The 16,747-nt window shown below is 34.0% G+C and overlaps 1 protein-coding gene across 3 annotated transcripts in view; it reads right to left on the minus strand.

The window, feature by feature from the left end:
* The window catches only part of LOC113493936 (carboxyl-terminal PDZ ligand of neuronal nitric oxide synthase protein), a 130,677-nt gene that overhangs the window by 93,847 nt on the left and 20,083 nt on the right, over nucleotides 1–16,747 (minus strand). For all 3 annotated transcript variants that reach the window (XM_026871974.1, XM_026871973.1, XM_026871972.1), the window contains exon 2: nucleotides 1,272–1,533. In XM_026871974.1, the coding sequence (XP_026727775.1) occupies nucleotides 1,272–1,478 (207 nt within the window). In that variant the 5' untranslated portion in view covers nucleotides 1,479–1,533. The remainder of the gene's footprint in view (nucleotides 1–1,271; nucleotides 1,534–16,747) is intronic.

Here is a 16,747-nt window from a genome sequence, read left to right on the forward strand (position 1 = left end):
CGAAAAGTTTTCGAATTTAACTGAAAACTTATAATAAGTATATCGAGTAATAATGAAAAACCGGCTCAATTCCCTGAAGGGTCAAATATTTGTGTGTCCTACAGATTTTCATTCGGACAGGTAAAATTTATGACCGTAAACATACCCACGTCACACGAGAAAATGGAAGTCGGCGCAAATGTTGATTTAAAAAGATAATTCTAATGGAGGTGATTACCGGCGACCTCTCTACGGAACATGAGGAGTATGGACACTATCATGATAGTTCCCGGTACAAGCAGATGTGTTATCCGTAGGGGTAGGCACGGAAACCCACTTCGAGAGATCCTTACATGGCCTTTTTCCCCACACTCTTCACAATCTTCAGACATACTCGTCAGCTTAAAGTACTTTAGTCCGGCTCCATCAACGATCTTGAATATGTGTTGAACAGAGAATAAATTAAAAATGTAGAACCCCACTAGTTATGTAAGTGCTAAAGTTTTACATTTCACAACTTTAAGAGATACTACTGAAAACTTCTGTTTTAACTGTTTAAAAACTTACGAGTCTTTTTCTTCCTAAAAAGTTAGTCTCGTAAATTCGTTCTAGTTTAATTTATATCTGGTAAACTATACTTTTGAAGACGTTTAAATATAAAAAAAATCCGTAAATGAATACGAGTGCATTTTTACTACGTAATACTTTATGGCATTAGACTTATATCATTGGAAGCATCTAATTGGATTTTGAAACGATGATTATATTTTTAGATAGTGAGCTTTAAGATATTACAAATTGGCAAAGTCTTCTTTTTTTGTTTAGCCATTATCACTGCAGGGCAAAGGCCTATAGATTCTATAGATTTCCATGAGGTCATGGAAATATTGATAGATAAAAAAAAACAACATTTTAAGAAAATTCTTCTTAAAATAAAAGTATTTGGCACACAGCTCTATCTCACGAATCTGCATGATAAACCTTATAACTGATTTCGCAAACGATATTTAAGCTTTGCACGAAAAATCCGCTTACTAATCACAAAATCTTACGATTTAATCCACCTTGCCTTCGGCCCTAAAGAATTAGCTGACTGGCCAGTTTTATCACGAACACGGATTATTACTCCAAAATTTTGCATTTAAATTGCTTAATAAATATTTTCGATAATTTTACTTAATTTTTCTTGGCTTTGCATTACGTTCATATCAAAGGGAAAGTGGTGATCGCTTGCTAGAACCACTTTAGTTTAGCTTAGAAAACATTTTCATTTGTTTTACTATTTGTCTTACCTTAGCTTGGAAAGTAATCCCATAGGCGAAGGCTTCATCGGGATGCAACGGGATCCTAGTATCGTATTCATCGTTGGGCACCAGGTTGTATTGTTTCGTAGACGGCATCTTCCTGCCCCACTTGAGCAGCTTCATCGGGACTCGTTTCCAGGACCTTGCCTTTAGCACCACGCGAAAATACCGAGTCTTATTCCCTCTCCTAAACATTTAATCGGATTATTCCACCGCCCACATTTTTGAGTGCGAAATCCTGGCGTGGTACCTGGGAACAAAACAAAACTATGTTAATAAAGTCATATTCATAATTTGAGGGCTTTTGCAACTTAAACGTAAAATATTCAAACTAAATTACCCTCTGACTCGAAACACATGTTCCCTTTAAAAATTTTCATGCTAGTATTCCGAATATGGCAAAGTGGATAGCGGTGATTGAATTTCCATGTTGCTATTTTTATACTTTCCAGTACCCGTAACGAAAACAAACTGACGAACGAGATTGAGGATGTCTGCCAAGAAAAAGATTACTGAAACTAGACACATTGTACATTTGTTATGTCATGACGCTGACAAAATAACGTTTGCGGAACGCGTTGCCTGCGCACATACTAATTTATTGCTTTTGTGTTTCCTCACAGATTCTGTCAATTTTAATAAATCGATTCTATTATCGTCAGAGGTGTGAACAAAACTGCTTTGAACTGCTTCTTAATGTTGGGGTCTAGTTCCAGTTACGTCAATCAACAGTACACAAGTAACCCTTCTAACTGCGAAATGATCACGTGGCCATTTAGTAAGCAACCATGCAGAAACCCATCAACAACGCTTGTGTTCATAGTACAATATACAAGCGCTAATATTTATGTAGACAGGCTAAGAGGAGACCCTGGCTCCCAATTGATTTAACGTCTTTGCCATTAACCTTTTGCTAATTACTATTTACTGTAATTATCACCTTCGAGTCTTAAGTATTCTCCAAAATTAACTCTCCAAACTTTGATCCACATAATATTACATTATAATTAATACTTTGCATGAAAGTGAAAGTGAATAATCAGATCATTGGCAAGTCAAATAAATCCGAAGATCCGAAGTACGGCGGGAAGTTGTCGCAAACCCAAAGTGTAACATTTAACTAACTGGAACGATTGAGAAGTAACAACCAGCATCTTAATCACGGTCGGGTAAAATTAATTAGTTTTGCTTCGGTTTGCTATTCGTGATGGAGGCGCCACGTGGTAATCTGAGTTGCGAAGACAGTTTGGATACGTTTACTAAGGAAGTTGACGTTCTCTTGTATCTAGATTATGTTACACAACAGTATTTACTATGCAAAATCTAATGCTTGTCTCACACGAGACAACGCAACTTCCGGTTCCTGACTACTTTAACCCCCAACGACGCTTGCTCAACGAAGCTTTATTATCTAATAGTTATGTTTAGTACTTGGAGCTTAAAGTTGTTAAGTATCGGAAACTTGGGTTGTATGGTGTACGAAAGGTTCTCCCACAGCCTTAACAAATTAAGTTAGCAGTTCAAACTTTAATTGAATCGATAGAATAAAGATAAATCTATTTGATAGTAAGTTTAGGCTAATAAATTGAGTACCATGTCAGATTATAAGATGGGGAAAAATGGGGTTTTGCTGATAACGGATCTCGCCTTAGGAGAGGTCTTAGATAACATTGAAAGGACAGTTACTTGATGAGTCTGCCAGTCAAGGCTTAACGATATGATTAGATACCATCACTTTGGAAATGAAGATGGACTTTTGTATTTAATAGGATTTTCGTTTTTGTGATAAACTTGTCATAATTACTTAAAATACTTATAATCTTTATTTTTCAGTGCGTAACCTAACATTTAAAACTCTAAATCTTTTAGGAAAAATACTTTCTTTTTCGTTCGTAAAACGATATCTTTACTTAATATATAAAGCTGATCTATACTTAATATAAAGCTGAAGAGTTTGTTTGTTTGTTTGTTTGAACGCGCTAATCTCAGGAACTAGTGGTCCAAATTGAAAAATTCATCGAGGAAGGATTTAGGCTATAAACAATCACGCTGCGACTATTATGAACGAAGATACAATGGAAAATGTTAAAAAAACAGGGCAGGAATAAATCATAACTTATATCTTCTACCCACGGGGACGAAGTCGCGGGCAACAGCTAGTAATAAATACAGAGAGTTTATTTCTTAGAAAAAGATTTTTCCACCTCAGAGGCTAATCCAATATAGCATGCCGATATACTCGAGTCCCAGTAAATCAGAAGAGTCCGGTCGTTATAGAGACGGCTGAACGAGCTTATTATATTTTAAAAGAAATATGATCCCCATTGTTTCCTATATAAAATAAATAGATGTTTTCGAAATTCTCTTAAGATTGCTCGATTGGTTTGATTTCTTGAGTTTTTTTTCGTTTTGAAACAACTACAAAGATATTTTGTTTAGTCCATTGTGTGTTTACATTATCATATTTATCTGGAGGTTTCTTTGTTTGTTATGTAACCAAAAAGTTTTCATTCTTTTCAAACTTACTGGTAGTGGAGGAAAAAATTGGCTGATAAATCACTTATTTTATTGTATAACAAAAATTGTATTAATAACATAGTTATATATCCAGTTACTTGAGAATTTGTTTGTCCTAATCTAAATTCTATACCGATCAAATCACAATTCATTACAAATATTTATATCATCATCATCATCAGCCTAGCGCAGTCCACTGCTGGACATAGGCCTCCCCAAGTGCACGCCACTGAGATCGATTTTCGGCTTCTCGCATCCAGCTCCTGCCAGCCGTCTTGCGCAAGTCATCACTCCACCGTGCCTGAGGACGTAATACACTACGTTTGCCGTGGCGTGGTCTCCACTCTAGAACTCGTTTACCCCAACGGTTATCGGTTCTTCGGCTAATATGGCCAGCATACTGCCACTTCAGCTTGCTGATTCGGTGGGCTATGTCGATGACCTTGGTATATTTATATACCTTATATTAAAATTGGCCCAATAAAAAATTCTACGATAAATTGTTTCAAAAGTAAGTTCTTGTAAAATTTTCTCAAAGCAACACGTGTATTGCAGAAAGTACAAAGTAACTTCGTCCGGTTTGTATGTTGAACAAAATAATGAACACAATACACACGGTTCACAAGGTCCGCCGACAATTGAATTCAACACAAGATTATTCGAAGTTTCACCGCGCGAGTGAACAGCGTTTCATTTTCCAGTTGCTTCTTTTCAGAGCCTGTAGACAAGTTACAATTCTCGCGCATACGCTGACGAATCACTTGTATGTAGGTGCATACATGAACTGGCAGGTTGATGTCACGTTATTTGTTTTTTCATTTCTATACATTTCAACTTTTCTAGTTTGGCTTTCAAATTGTTATTAATTAATAAGGTTTTTTTCCGCCTGAACGAGTTCAATCTTGACCGATATTCGTTGATTTTAAGTTGAAGTGTTTCAGTCATTTCAGTCAGTCAAATTGGTTAGTTTGGCCAAGTGTAATATATTCCTAGTCTGTGGCTTACGATTTAAGTCTCCAACTAAACAAAGATTGGGTAAGTTCTGCCATTCGTCTCTTAGCTACACTTTGAGCAGATTTATACCTTAAATAAAACTTTAATTGCACTGCTTTAACTGCGGCTTATTGCAAAAACTTTGCTCTCATGCACCGTCTTCACGTAGACTACGTATATTATGCAGTTGTTTGTATTATCTCAGCAGAATAAAATTCCAGGCTCTAAGAAGATTTTCACCAAAATGCTGAACAAATATGTGTTGTATTACGTACACACACATTCTAATTTTGTTTGTTTGGGACGACCTTATAAACTTGCATTGTCGAAGCGGAGTTGCTTGTAGAACTTTATTTCAGGTTTACAAGTCTCATCGCACTGTGCATACAGTGTCGAGTAATGTAAATGAAAAATAAAACAATTCATAAAAAAGATGAAGAAAAATGCAGTAAACTGCACATTCTGCAAATGAGGTTTTAATGTTTGTAATGTTTAAGATATTATCGCGTTGCTCTTCTAGCAAAATAAGAAAAACTCTTAACAATTATAATGATTGTAAAGTTGCTTTGTTCCTCGCTCCAGTCACAACGTTCTACTAATTTTGTTCGGCGTGATGTAGTACCAAAGTTCATTGCATGGTATAGTTCGTTAGTTAGAAGTTCAGTGGCAAACATCTAAACGCACGCAGTTAAATAATGCTTGGAATTTAATTTACACTATAACACACGGTTCCCAGCTCACCGCTTTGCATTGTTAATCTCAAACTATTTTAACGACCAGACCAAAAACTGAGTTTGTGTTTTTATTCCATCTCCTAATAAATTAAACCTTGCTCAGCAAATACATTTACGGGCCTAACATTCTGGTTGTAAGCGTTTTATTCGAATCTCACTAATATATCACTGTAAAAACTTTTCTCATTTCTGTTGCTGAAGTTTGGACCCGAATGCAACTGGAAAGTAAAAAGCGATGTCACCGACGCACCTAAATCAAATCGATTGTACGGACAATTTAGTTTGTTCTTTGTCTTTCATGTTAAAACAAATAGAGGTTCAATCCTTTGTTATTAGTAACACATTAAAATATGTAGTTTCAAATCATCGCTTTAAGTTGGTAATTAGCACCCTTTTATACCTTTTATAATTGCAAAGCAATTGTTTATAGTGTTGTTGGCTATTTATCGGTAACCTCAAAGCTAGAGGATTCGTGAAAGCGAGACGCTGTTATCTGAAGTGTATCATGCTGTCTCGCTCCCGCTTACTGCGTTAAGTGTTTGTTTTAAGAGAACAGGAGCGAAGATGCGACGGTCGATAGTTGGCATTCAATAATTATCTCAGAGCGCAGGTCAATGATAAATGATTCATGTGTGTTCGCGAGTGATGCAACTTGACACAGGACCTGACTATACTTATTATGCACTGTTAATTATATATAAGGCGATTCTCAGAAATATGAAGGATGTTTGTTTAACACTTTAGTTTTTGATCTGGCATCTTGATGTCAACCTCTTTTAATTGGCTACATAATTTCTAATAACCAAGTAAGTAATATTTGATAACCAGGTGTGAAAAACATTTTTTCTACTAATGTGACGTCATGACTCCATTTGTAAATTGCCGAAATTTCAAAATGCAATCTCCTTTACTGTTTTATTTCGGAGTAAGACAGTGACTGTAATTTTATTTATTAGGATACTGTGTATTTGCGCGAAAGTCAATATTGTGACACCGAAACTCTTTTAAGTGATAATTATGTTTTGTTTTTATATCAGCTACGAACGTTAAAAGAACATTTTATGACTTGATTTCTTTCGAAAGTTGTCTTTATTTATTGCATTTAAATGTTATTTTGCTTCTTAAACGTCACTTACACTTTACAACTGGCTTTTGAACTAAAACATTTTCAACATAATGCTTTCTATATTTATTTTACATTTGTATTTTCGTCACAAATATGTTAATAGAATTAAATTATCAAAATTTGATCAATTCCAAATTGTCAATGAGTGTGCTTTAATTAGTCTCTGACATTTGGATGGGGAATCACATTAAAATATGAACATCCCTAATTAAGAATGACTCGATACGAAATTATTATATGTTATAGTAATTAAATCTGTGTAATATATAGGTACCAATTGCAAAATTCGGTTAACACAATCTGATTTCAACCCTTTCAGATATTAATACAGCTTCTGTAGTTTATGACAATAAATTACAAGCGAATCTATAAAAAACGACGAGTTACTTCACCAAGTTTCTGTCAACTAAACAATAATTTATCTTGTTTTTTTTTATATAGAGCAGTTTTCTTGAAAAAAAAATGATTATCATGCAGATGAGCTGTAGCCTCTTCTTATTTTCGAATCTTCGAAAATGGCTTCGGCATAAGTTTCATTTAAAATAAGATATAAAATAACTATCACAAACTTAATGAATTCATCACGTGATACAGGTCTTATCACTTCCAATTAGAAAAATTGCCAAACTGATTAAGGCACGACTACAATTCGACAACTTAAATTATTACACGTCATTAAGGCAACCATCATGCAAGATTAGACCGCTTGTGACCGCAGCTTAGCTTGTCATTTGGCTGTAAAATGCGTAGCCGGACTATAGAATTGTGATTGTCCAACTTAGTACGAAGATATGTGGTACATTATCCCTTATTTCTATTATTCTTGAATTGTAGTCATTTTGTGCAACATTCCACAACTTACACACAACACCATCTAGTCTCAAACTAAGCAAAGATTCTATCACTCTAGTATAGGACAAAACTGGTAAACGTATATTATATTAATGTAAGTAACATATATTATATATTTTCGAACACATACTTTTTATAATGTACGTTGTTTTTGAGGAAAATCGCGCCAATAAGACTTAGTTTAAAATGAAAGCTTTTTAAGTTTAATAAAAAACCCTTGTGTATAGATTTTGAAAAATAAACAAATTTTACGTCCCGACTTCAAAGCTGCCTTTTATCTAACTCAACACCGTATATTCCGACGCCCGTATCCCCAAAGGCGTAGTATTCTGTTGCGCACTTGTATTTTGTCAACGATATAAGTTACACATAATACAAATACAAAAATATTTTTTTTCATGTAATGTTCAAGCCCCAAAGTTGCTAATTGTGTGATTACCAAAACAATTGATATCAACTGTAACACACACTCATATTAACCAATTACTTTTCACCAAAACTTTTCCTTAAATCCTTTTATGACAAAGACTTTTATGAATGAAAAGTTGAACTGTCGAGATGAGCCTAACGATGCAACTTTCTAAATACAACAAATTAATTCTATAAATAGTGACGCATACCATTTAAGTCCGACACAAGAAAAGGCAGACGTTTTATTGTTAGCGGTTTCCACGGTTAAGTACAAATGAATTTCCTGTAATACGACAATACGAGTGTCATAATGCTGCATTACATTCCGTGTCAGCACATTTTCTATTTACAACGTACTAAAATCGCCACTTATCAAAGCGGGAACGAAAGTCTTCTCATTCATCTCCAAGAGTCAATGCCTTTATGGAGTCAGTAATTTCGTGATTTATGTGCGATAAAAACCTACATTTGATACCGAACTCCGGCCCTATTCTTATATTTTACAACTCTCCCCTTCAAGTAAATTTGGCGAAATCACCATTTTGTTTGACACTTTTTCTTGGTCAAATTATTTTGAGTCTCCTGAACTCGGTATGTAAATTACGATTTAATGATCACAAGAAAAAGCATATAAAAATGATAATGCTTAAAAGTTTTTGGGTAATTATGTAAGCTTCTAAATTAAACAAATTGAACGAGCATCCTGCAACAAGTTCCTCACAAAGTTACAACAATACATCTGCTAACACAGCTTACTTAAAACTGGGCAGACGAATGACTCATTATTGTGGAATCGGACAAACTTTTAACGAGAGGGCGACCACATAATACAATAGAGTGCACTGACTAACGAGGGTCGCAATCCGCTGTAATGAAGAAAATACGAACAGACACTAGACAGCCTACCGCGATCCTAAGAGTCTTAAAGAAATTGTTAACAAGAGATGGCGCTCTAAATCGTTCAGTGCGCTGTCACTATTCTAGGAAAACTACTCCTTTAGAGCCGCACACACTACAAGTAAAAGCAGTATATTCGACGGGACCGTCACAAATCACTCTCAGATTAATTAACTTTGGCCAGTTTGGAACATAATAACCATTTGTCAGATGAACATAGTTAAAATTAGCCGTGCTGTTCATTTATAAGTTAGTTCAAAGTGTCCCTGGGTTGTGATGTGGTTAGTGCAAGAGTACAACAGTATTCGTTTCCGACTAGTTGTTGCTTGTGGCGTCGCCTGCCTGGTTGACAGTGCTGCTGAAAAAAAAATTCTCCTTCAACTTAGTCGAATATAAGTAGCTTAAGTATCATTCCAAGGTGTTAGCTACCTCGATACCAAATATCGAAATCAGTTCTGCCGTTTGGACGTAAAGAGATCACACCTCTTCTATTTATAGGGACTTTTGTTTAAAAAACTTTGGATTTCCCAAAGGATAAAAATAGGACTCTATTTCTGAGGCACTGCTATCCGTCTGTCTGTCCATCTTTCTCTTCGTCAATCCGTCCGCCACCAGTTAGTATTTCATGAACCGTGATAGACTGTTGAAATTAATGTATTTTTGCTGTCGCTATAACTACAAATACTAATAAGAAAGACCGATCTCGATCTTATTAACATAAACAACCTCAAATTTATTTATCAGCCAACCAATAATTAATAATCAGCTTCTTTGTACGGAATTCTCTGTCTCGCGAGTCCGACTCGCACTTAGCAGGTCTTTATTGAAGCGATATCAAACAGAATAATGACATTTCAACATTTTACGTCTATTGAACTTCGTTCTAAGTAGGTACATAAAGAAAGCAGTAATGGATTCCGAAACATTAACTCTGATCAATTTGAAGTACTACGATTTTTGTTAATGTGAACTCAAATGATTTTGATTGTTCCAATAAACTGTTTCCATTAAACTTCTTTGTTACGTCGGCATTTATTTGAGCGGGCTTTTAATGGTTGTAAGTTAATAAGAACGACTTTAAAACACGATAAAGAGGTTGAAAAAGTATAAATAATCATATTTTATAGTTTTAGGAACAGCTTTTTAGGTTATAATGCATTTTAAAGAAGTTTTTATTACTTTCGACAAGAACAAAATATTTTATTGCTTTAATTAACAAAAAGGGAATTTCTTGAAAACTAGGACTCAATTTTTTTATAAAAAGTCAGAGTAGTTCTCAAAATCCATTATATAATTAATTGGTGAAAACTAGATTTCTTATTTATTTCTTTAACCACTTACAAATATCTTCAGAGAAACTTAACCCCAATGCCATAGCGTAGACAACCAAATCAGAAGTAATATCTAAACCTTTACTTACTATGTAAAATAACACACTATAATTAAAATTACCTTCTATGATAATTGCATTGTTCTACATACAATCAAGATTAGATAGGAAAAAAAGAACCAAGACACTGAACTCCAATTTTCCATGTAAAATTAAAAAAAAATACAATATTACAGTCTATAAGATTACCATACAATATGGCTTCCAAATTTAAGCAGTGACCATCTACAATAGACCTTAAGAGCCTATGAATATACGATTATGTAAGAAGGCAATGTGTCATTAAACTGGTCGATTAGTATTTTGTATGCACATATAAATCGACTTCCGAGCCCACTCCAGTGGTTGACCTTCAACTTGACTATTTTAGATTCAATAGACGCCAAAGCGACCTGGCCTGGCTTAGCCCTCTCGATATTAACTCGAACCTCGTGGTATAATGCTAGCTTTAGTTTTTAATAGTTTGTTTTTAGAATAATTTAATTGTTTGATACTTTTTTTTAATTAATTTGCAGTTATTGGAGTTATAATAATACAAAACAGAGCATCGTCAAGATTACTAAATAATATATTTTATTCAACAGATTTATGAATAATTATTAAAGGGTACCATCACATTTTAAATTAAAGTTCTAAACAAGGCCTCTACACCTGTGACCCTTGTACATCAATAAAAAGGACCGGGTCTCTCCCCATGAAGTTTCTCATGACAGAAAAAAATTAAAGCTGCTTTTTAATTAAAAATATTTTTGGGAAAATTTGTTACAATATTAACAAATTATTAATACGCTTAAGATAGAGTTCTAATTTAAGAAAATTAATAACATTTATAAAATTAAACGCTAAACCACAGCATCACCATTTTAAACTTTATAAACTACCATTTATTTCAACTCGAATACCGACACTGAAAAGCATCACGAACGAAACGGTTCTCGTAATTCAAATTAAAGAAACATAATGCATCTGGTTATATCATTTGTTACGCTTTAATTATTTAAGTTACTCAAGCGTCATGAATAATAAGGCTTTCTTCAAAGACATTCCAAAGTAGTTCCATCTAGTATACTTATAATATATGTAGCTATAAGCTTTGTTTGACTTTTAATTAGCAAAAGTGTTGGCTTTAAGAAGGCATGTATGATGTGTGTGTTATATTATGTCTATTCTAAATACTTTGGAACTTTGGTTTACGTCGTCAGAGAAAAATAACAGTGCCGGAAAAGTGATAGCTTGCACCACCACTAGATCAGAAATTGGAATTCAGTTTATAAAAAAGAAACTGTCTTTTTATTAAATTAAAATAATTTTGTTGCATTCTGAATTATTTTATTTTTAAGGATCTACATAATGTTCACATAAATAAATACAAAATATTATATTTTGTTGCATTAAAATTAAATTCCACTTAAATCGACTAAGTAAAGCTATCGCTATCATTTAATAAATATATTTTGTCAAAAGGGGTTTCTTAGAACGGACAAAGTATAGCGCAATCATTGTGCATCGGTTGCGCATGGGGTCTCTCAGTAAAAAACACTCATACACTGAATCACTCTAAATAGCCACTTTCACCGTAAGTACCTAAGAGTAATTATTTCAGCTACGTGTCATTTTTGTTAACTGTATCTGCATTTGCATATGAGTTGATGCGCTTTAAAGTAAAACAAAACTTCAATTCTTTCATAAAAAATAATAATATTTTAATCGATATTTCATAACAGCGTATTATTCTTTTATCAATAAATCCTAAGTTTTATAAGGCAGTATTAAAATAAATTTCAAATTGTTTTTTTTTGTGTTTAAAATTCTATATAATGATCTCTGAAATAATATCCAATGAGCTAAGTTAAAAAAAGCTTTGAAGTTTTTGTTGAAAAGGAGTCAAAGCGAAGATAGCAGGTGTCTGCGTCCGTAAGTTCATTCACCTTAAGCACCGAAGGTCAAACATGAAAGTACAGCTGCATCATTCAAGAATTGACATCTCAGTGTTATTACTAACACACCAGCGCACACGCACACATAGGAGATTACATCTATATGCTTTACCTACTAAATACAAAGTCTATTATTTCTCTTTCTATGTTGTCGCGGTGGCCTTGCGGTTCCATGCATGGATTTGTATGCACAAGGTGCAGGTTCAATCCTAACGCAGACAAAGTATCAATGTGATTTTTCTTCTTCTTTTTCAAAGTTTCTAGTATTTTTTTTAATTATGCTACGACCACTGACAAACTGTGAAGCAAAACATCGCGACAGAATCTGGATTCGAATTTTTGGAAACTGAAAACGTGAACCCGGCGTGACTAATTATGTATACTTTTCTGTAGACTAATTACAGGCTGGCATTATTATTATTATATCACTAGCTGACCCGTCAAACGTTATTTTGCCTTATAAATCTTTCTAATTTCTAGATCAATTCTAGTGTGGACAAAAATTAACTGAATGGCTACATTATAAAAAAAAAAAAACGTCCAAAAAAAAGATTGTGAGCAGCCCTTATCACTTAAAGGTATGAAAAATAGATAGTAGCCGATTTTCAGACCTACTGAATACACATAGGTACAAAATTTGGTAAAAATCTGTAAAACCGTTTCTGAGAAGTGCGGTAACTAACATCGTGACACGGGAATTTTATATATTAGAAGATGTTATCGTGTAAGACTTAATCTTTAACTTAAAAGTTTTGCAAAACTAGAAGAGTGTATGAAACGTCTGCATATCAGGTTTCCATTTAGTTTTTGTTTTTGACGCTTAACATAATTATGGGCTGGTTTAAAGTTTAAAACGAAGCAAAGGGAAGAATGCCTAGTATAAAACAAGGGAGTTTAATTAATTATAATTTCAGTATCTTCTTACACAAAACAAACTAGTAAACACTTTGTCCTAATTTTGTTTTTAATATTTTATATATTTTGGAACGAAATTTTTTCTAAAACAAAATAATTAAAGATCGATAGATTTGTAAATAGAACCACAAAATTGAGGCTGTTATTTTTAGTAGACTGCTGACAGGTGTTGAGTTTAGGCCAGACAAGGTCAAGAATCAATTTAAATCTGATCTATATTCAGACTTTTATTGTACCCTGCAAATTCCAGCCCACAAACCTTGTAATATTCACGTGTTTAATATTTATTGGCACATTTTCCTTATTTATAATGTCTAAAATAACACAATGATGTAAATCTATCTTTCAGATTTATTCGATATTTTAGTCAAATAACTAAAATATTCGATTGGATAGTGCCTCAGATTGCAGTTCTATTTTCAGATACAAACAAAACTAATTAATCTGTTGATCAAGGTTAACGTGAAGTTATTGCATATCCGTTGGTACTGATTAAAGCTTAGATTCCAATTAAGACGATTCCAGACTGTGTTACGATGGTACCTGAAGCATGTCAGGGTTAAATTATAATAATATGCTCTCTCTCTCTGACTTTAATATGAACGTTAACGAGATACAGGAATACACTTTGAAATAAATAATTCCATTCAGCTACCCGGCAAGGTATGATTAAACCGTGCATCTCTCCAATTATAATAATTTCTTAACCGTTAAATAACATGACTTTATTTTAAGGCAAAGGAGTAAACGGTGTCCTTTAGATGTGTGTTTTGTAAACATTATATTAGCTTATTATGAAACCAAAAAGGTTTTCTCAAGTAGGTTTAGTTTAGGCTCCTTTGGAAATGTTAATATGGCTTTAGTTGAGCGTTTCCAAAAGTCATTTTTATAGAAAAAAAAACCGGCATCAAACTTATCTTAGCATTGCTTAGAAAAACGTTAGCTGTTTATATTACTTTCGTGGTTCAACAGATATAATATTGACGAAACTATATTTATTACTACAAGACCTAAAAATAATTTAATATTTGTTGTGTGGGTCATGAAAATTAATTGATTACTCAAAATTTTCTAAAACTCCCCCAGGTCACGAAAGCTCAAAACGAAACCATAAATATGTTCTATGTGTATTAATGCCTAATCAATTTATAAACCCTTCACTAGCAGAAAAAATAGGCGAAAAATCCAAAATTTTATAAATATTTACGTAACCATCAAAAAGATTCTAAAATCTCAAAAAGAAACTCACTTAATTTATTAAGAAGTAGGAATCTGGCACAAAACTTTTTTTTTCACAGCATTAGGCACATTTTTTATCATTACTTACTGTTTATAAGTTATATGAAAAGTCTAGTCGAAGACAGAAAGACAAATTAAATTATGGAGTCGCTACTGTTGTGCATAACTTAAATTAAATTTTGAGTGATTTATTAACCGAAATCCTCCATTGACCACGGTCCTGACACCATTGTAAACAGTAAGTCCTACAGCGATGTGGAAGTAAGATAGCGCTCTACATTTTGTAGTTTCGTCTCTCTTTCACAATCGCTGTTGTACTAAGACTCGAAGAATTTACTTAAACGGTACAATAAATCATTTTGGTACGGTGGAAGGGGGTTCATAACTGAAGGAACTTCCCTTTAGGTTGATTAGCCGCATTCGGCAGTATTCGAGCTGGAGCTTTGTGCAGGAAATGAATTAATATGCCGGTCGACGTGCGACGCAACTTTAGTACATATTAAGTCAAGGACATCGGCTTACACGTGATACCCGAAATGCAAAGCAATTTACAGAAGAACAAATCTTTGTTACACGAAATTGACAGCATTTGTTTTATTTTTCCTTCATGTTTGAATGAGTGGGTTCTTTTCTTGAGGGAAAATATTTGAATTTTTGTTATTTCTCCGTAATGTTTGAGTAGCTGTCTTCTTCTTAGGGACAAACAAGCAACGGCTTCATAAATTCGGCACGAAACACGCGAGTATGCGATGTTGCTCATAAGTTTATGTCACTTTAGTAATGTTCCTTATTTGACAGAAATAATAGAGAAATTCTACTACAAAGTGTTGCATCCATCAGAGGTTCAATGATGCTGCCCGATCTGCCCACATCCCTAAAATTAAAATAATCTTCCTAAGTAGCATCATATAGCCGCAGAACTGTCGTATTTACGGGATACCAGGAATAACGTCTATGTGTTGATTTGATATAACAGTCGAGATATCTTGGGTGCGAGCCTCATTCCTCTGTCAATTAAGCTTGTCATAGCAAAAAAGAGCAGATAATATAAAAAGTCATCGTTCGGGAACGTATTAAGAGAAATTATTTTGAGGCGACAAGGTTATGAGACTAGTTTAAAAGAAAATATCATATCTCGATTTATTGAGTGCCCTGTTCGATGAACTAGTCTTATACCTAAAGGGTTAAAAGTTATAATTCTGTTCTCTACGTTCAAGCAGTAAAGTACATTTTTGTTCAAAGTTACGAGAACAAACGTTTGCGTTCTTTGTTGAAATAATACAAAGTATAAAAGAGAAATTGCATACGGATATTATGTACAATTTTCACCATCCGCAAAAGATGAAATAAAGGAAACAAACTATTTCCTTTCAATCTTCTCTATCCTCGCAAATGTTTGAAGAATAATTCTTATCTCAATATATCTTTCTCAAAAGCGGGTAACTAAGACGGTTTAACTAAGATATTCTACAAGCTTAACACTAAATGCGTAACATTTACATGAGAATATTACCGATACTATTTAGGTAACAGCAAACACACCTGTTCCATTTAAGTATACCTACGTGGTTACTCTAATAACACCCCAAAGTAGCAACAAAGTTTGTCGTCAAAGCAGAAACTCACACCTTTACTTCAATAAGTTTGAGCAAGAAGCGCTTGAAGCAGCTTCACCAAAAATGGTTAAGCGGAAAGGTTTTTTTATGACTGGAGTGGTGTCAAAGCGAGCGTGGTATCGGTCGCGTGATAAAGCGGCCACTTCCTTCCAGAGTTAACGCACCGTTTGTTAGGGTTATGTAAGACGTCACCGCGTCGCGGGCGTGTGGAGCGCCGCCCGCCGCCAGCAGTGGGGACCGGTCGCGATACGGCACGTGTGCACTCGCCTTTACACTTACGACTACGCCCTTAACACAATAGTGTGCCATTGAACCGACTCTACAATAAAAGCTACTGATTATATTTGTATGCCTTAATTTATAGCCCAATCGTTATTGTTTTGTTCACATTTGTATGCAAGTTTGTGTGGCTAGCAGTCGTAGAAAGAACGATGAAATTTTGTTTATTTTAATGTCCACTTCACATCTATGAAACTACTAAACAATATGAATACATAAATATATTTTCTCCTAAGCGAATTTTCCTGTAGTATAGTCAGAAACAAGTCTAAGCTTAAAGCCTACTAGATGCAACTTTGTTAGCTTAAGAAAGACAAACGATACTAATAGTTACGCTATTATCCACCTCAATTATAATAATACTATGTTCATGTGCTCGTATAATATATTAGTTGTTCCAACTATTCCTTATTCAAGGTTCAACATAAAATAAATGGAATTCAGATTACAATACAATAATCATTATAATAAATAAGATAGAGATCTATTATTTCTAGGTAACTATTATATCTAGTATCTTGTTCTGCTATAATGATCGTGCTGTACTACAGAAAATAA

This window comes from Trichoplusia ni, chromosome 5 (assembly GCF_003590095.1).
Source record: "Trichoplusia ni isolate ovarian cell line Hi5 chromosome 5, tn1, whole genome shotgun sequence".
NCBI lineage: Eukaryota > Metazoa > Arthropoda > Insecta > Lepidoptera > Noctuidae > Trichoplusia > Trichoplusia ni.